Source organism: Musa acuminata, chromosome BXJ2-11, assembly GCF_036884655.1.
Source record: "Musa acuminata AAA Group cultivar baxijiao chromosome BXJ2-11, Cavendish_Baxijiao_AAA, whole genome shotgun sequence".
Lineage (NCBI taxonomy): Eukaryota > Viridiplantae > Streptophyta > Magnoliopsida > Zingiberales > Musaceae > Musa > Musa acuminata.
The window spans coordinates 5,707,577-5,710,884 of NC_088348.1; the positions used below are offsets into that span (position 1 = coordinate 5,707,577).

The window sequence follows — 3,308 nt, forward strand, 5'->3', positions numbered from 1 at the left end:
TCCTTAGTCAGATTGGTCTTTCAGCATTGCAGTGAATGCTAGTGGAATGAGCTGAGTACATAGACATGGCAATAATTCCACGTAAAACCGAACCACGCAGTTGACGCCAGCCATGATTCGACGGCCGCCACCTCGTCCCCCTTCCCTCCTGACCTGCACCCGCTTCCTTCTTACCCTTCGTGGCGGCGGTCGCTCCGCTTAATTTACATTGGTTTGCCCCCAACAGTAATTACGCATTTGTTTATGGTGTGTTGGTTTCCTCTGCTGGCTTTCCTCGCTCTATATATACACCCTCAGACCTTCACCCCAACAGAACTCTCGTCTCTCAAACCGGCTCTATATATACGCATCTGTTCATGGCATCCACGGTTGACGGCGGGTGGCTCGTGTCGCTTCAGGTGGCCGCTAAATGTGGTGGGCTCTCCGCCGACCCCGCCCGCCTCCTCTCTCTCGCTGTTGCCGTAGCGATCTGCTGCCTCGCCACTCTCCTGCTCCACTGGGCCTCCCCGGGTGGCTCCGCCTGGGGGAGGTACTGGTGGAGCAGGCGGCGGCCCTGGGGCCTCGGCCACGCCATCCCGGGGCCCCGGGGCCTCCCCGTCCTCGGGAGCATGCGCCTCATGTCCGGCCTTGCCCACCGGAAGCTCGCAGCAATGGCTGACGTCATCCCCGGCTCTCGGCGGCTCATGGCGCTCAGCCTTGGTGACACACGGGTGGTCGTCACCTGCGACCCAGAGGTGGCCAGGGACATTCTCAACAGCCCCGATTTCGCCGACCGGCCGGCCAACGAGTCGGCCTACGGGCTCATGTTTCACTGCTCCATAGGTTTCGCCCCCTACGGCGCCTACTGGCGCGCTCTGCGGAGAATCGCGGCCACCCACCTCTTCTCACCCAAGCAGACATCCGCCTTCGCGCGCCACCGCGCCGACATCGCCGGCCAGATGGTTAGGGCCCTGAACGGCCTCGTCTCTCGGCCCGTCCAAGTCCGAAGGATTCTGAAGCAAGCCTCTCTCAACCACGTCATGTGGTTCGTCTTCGGGAGGCAGTACGAGCTCGAGCAGGACACCGAGGAGATGAGGGAGCTGAGAAGCTTAGTGGAAGAGGGCTACGAGCTCCTGGGCCAGCTCAATTGGTCGGACCACCTACCGATGCTCACCGGCCTGGACCTGCAGCGCGTTCGGTCTCGCTGCTCCGGGCTCGTCCGCCGGGTCGACCGGTTCGTCACCCGCATCATCGAGGAGCACCGAGTCGCGCGCGCGCGCGACTCGGAGGCCGCTCCCGCTCCCCGAGACTTCGTGGACGTTCTGCTGTCCCTGCAGGGCCCCGATAAGTTATCTGACACCGACATGGTCGCCGTTCTCTGGGTATGCTTACCTCTCCCAAAGGAATTTATGGTATATGATTATAATTATTAATCGAGAAATTATAATAATAGAATTAACGACGTGGAAAAAATTATATAGGAGATGATATTCCGGGGTGCCGACACCGTGGCGGTGCTGATAGAGTGGGTACTCGCGCGGCTGGTGATGCACGGGGAGGTGCAGGCGAGAGCGCAGGCGGAGCTGGACGCGGTGGTGGGCGAGGACCGGGATGTGACGAGAACCGACGAGGCGGGGCTGACGGTGGCGCATCTACCGTACCTGCAGGGGGTGATAAAGGAGACACTGAGAATGCATCCTCCAGGCCCGCTGCTGGCGTGGGCCCGCATGGCCACGTCGGACGCGCTCGTCGGCGGGGCCCTCGTGCCTGCGGGGACGACGGCGATGGTGAACATGTGGGCCATCGCGCGCGACCCGGCGGTTTGGCCGGACCCGCTCCGGTTCGATCCCGGCCGGTTTACGGACCAGGCGGCCGAGTTCCCGGTAATGGGGACGGACTTGCGACTGGCGCCGTTCGGGGCCGGGCGGCGGAGCTGCCCCGGGAAGGGGCTAGCCATGGCCACGGTGGAGCTCTGGGTGGCGGCGCTGGCGCACGAGTTCGAGTGGCTGCCTCCGGGCGACGGCGCGGCGACGAGGGAGCTCGACCTCTCGGAAGTGCTGCGACTCTCCTGCGAGATGGCGGTGCCGCTGACGGTAAGGCTGCGACCGCGACGGGGGTTGGCTTGATGGGAGGTGGTGCGCCGCCCTCAATGTATATACTATGGTTAACGATGATTGCAGTGGCTTCTATCTTTTAGTTTTACTTGTGTATGATATTTATGTGTAATTATGAAAGATAATATATACATAAATTCCCCTAATGTCAATATTTTTGCATGTATTCTTTCCAAACCTAAAGCTTAGATACGGTGTATGCGGGCACGCGTAAATATATCCTCAATATTGATATATCAAAAGAAAAGTGTTTCTTATTAATCAAATCAATAACATATATATATATATATATATATATATATATATATATATATATATATATATATAGCAGCTGGTTTCCGTGATTGAGTAGAGCAGATGAGCAAGCAAGCTGCAACATGAAAAAGAGGTACAAACCTGTGTATATGATCAGTACAAATTCCACATTGCAGTCACTCCATTCCTGGAAGAACTTTCTCACCTCAACCATGAAATCAGCAAGAAAGTTTCTCCAAGAACACAAGAAATGTTCAAACACTAATCTAGATATGTTGAGCCATATCCTGACAGTTCAGTAGATGCTGGTTCCATTTTACTAAGCAGAATAGTTTTACTTAGGTACCATTTTGACACATTGTTGCAGTCATTCATCAGCTTCCTTGTCTTCAAGAAACCCTTAAACTCAATTAACCACCAGCTTAATTGTACAAACCATCATAAACAATATGACATTATGCAATTTTTATTGGTAATCATCTTTTTACTATGCACAACTCTTATCTTAAAAACTTTTATGTTCCTAAGACACCCTCTATAAATGGACATAAGCATTCTCCAGACGGATCACTTGATTTCAATAAACTCTTCAAGTTCTTTCATACAATCTTTTGGCTCACAATTATCCAACAAGCCTTTTCAATTTCTTTCATACAATTCATTTTCTCTCTAAGGTTCCCATATCAGCTCACAAGGATAATTGACCAACGAATTAAATGAATTATAATAAATGATGATAATTGAAAGATTATGAGATAAAAATATAATTAATAATTAAGAGACAGTATTTAATAAAATTAAATTTTATTATTTTTTAAATGATTGTATGAGTAAGAAAGTTGTCAAGCCTGAAAAACTGCATCACTGATGGAAATATTTTCTAAAATGAGACCCCCATTATCAAAAGAAATCTATATTTCTGAAATTATAGAGGTGACAAGCATTTTTCGGGAAAACCGA

The 3,308-nt window shown here is 51.6% G+C and overlaps 1 protein-coding gene across 1 annotated transcript; it reads left to right on the top strand.

The window, feature by feature from the left end:
• On the top strand, positions 1-2,239 carry LOC135627342 (cytochrome P450 78A9-like). The gene is made up of 2 exons (XM_065133410.1): positions 1-1,361; positions 1,461-2,239. The coding sequence occupies exons 1-2, from the start codon at positions 357-359 to the stop codon at positions 2,103-2,105; spliced, it is 1,650 nt and encodes a 549-aa protein (XP_064989482.1). The 5' UTR covers positions 1-356; the 3' UTR covers positions 2,106-2,239.
• The last annotated feature ends 1,069 nt before the right edge of the window (positions 2,240-3,308 follow it).

Excerpts from the sequence above, each read along its gene's own strand:
- LOC135627342 (XM_065133410.1), top strand. The coding sequence starts at position 357 with ATGGCATCCACGGTTGACGGCGGGTGGCTCGTGTCGCTTCAGGTGGCC. Across the intron at positions 1,362-1,460 it reads ACATGGTCGCCGTTCTCTGG|GAGATGATATTCCGGGGTGC; the intron begins GTATGCTTACCT and ends AAAATTATATAG.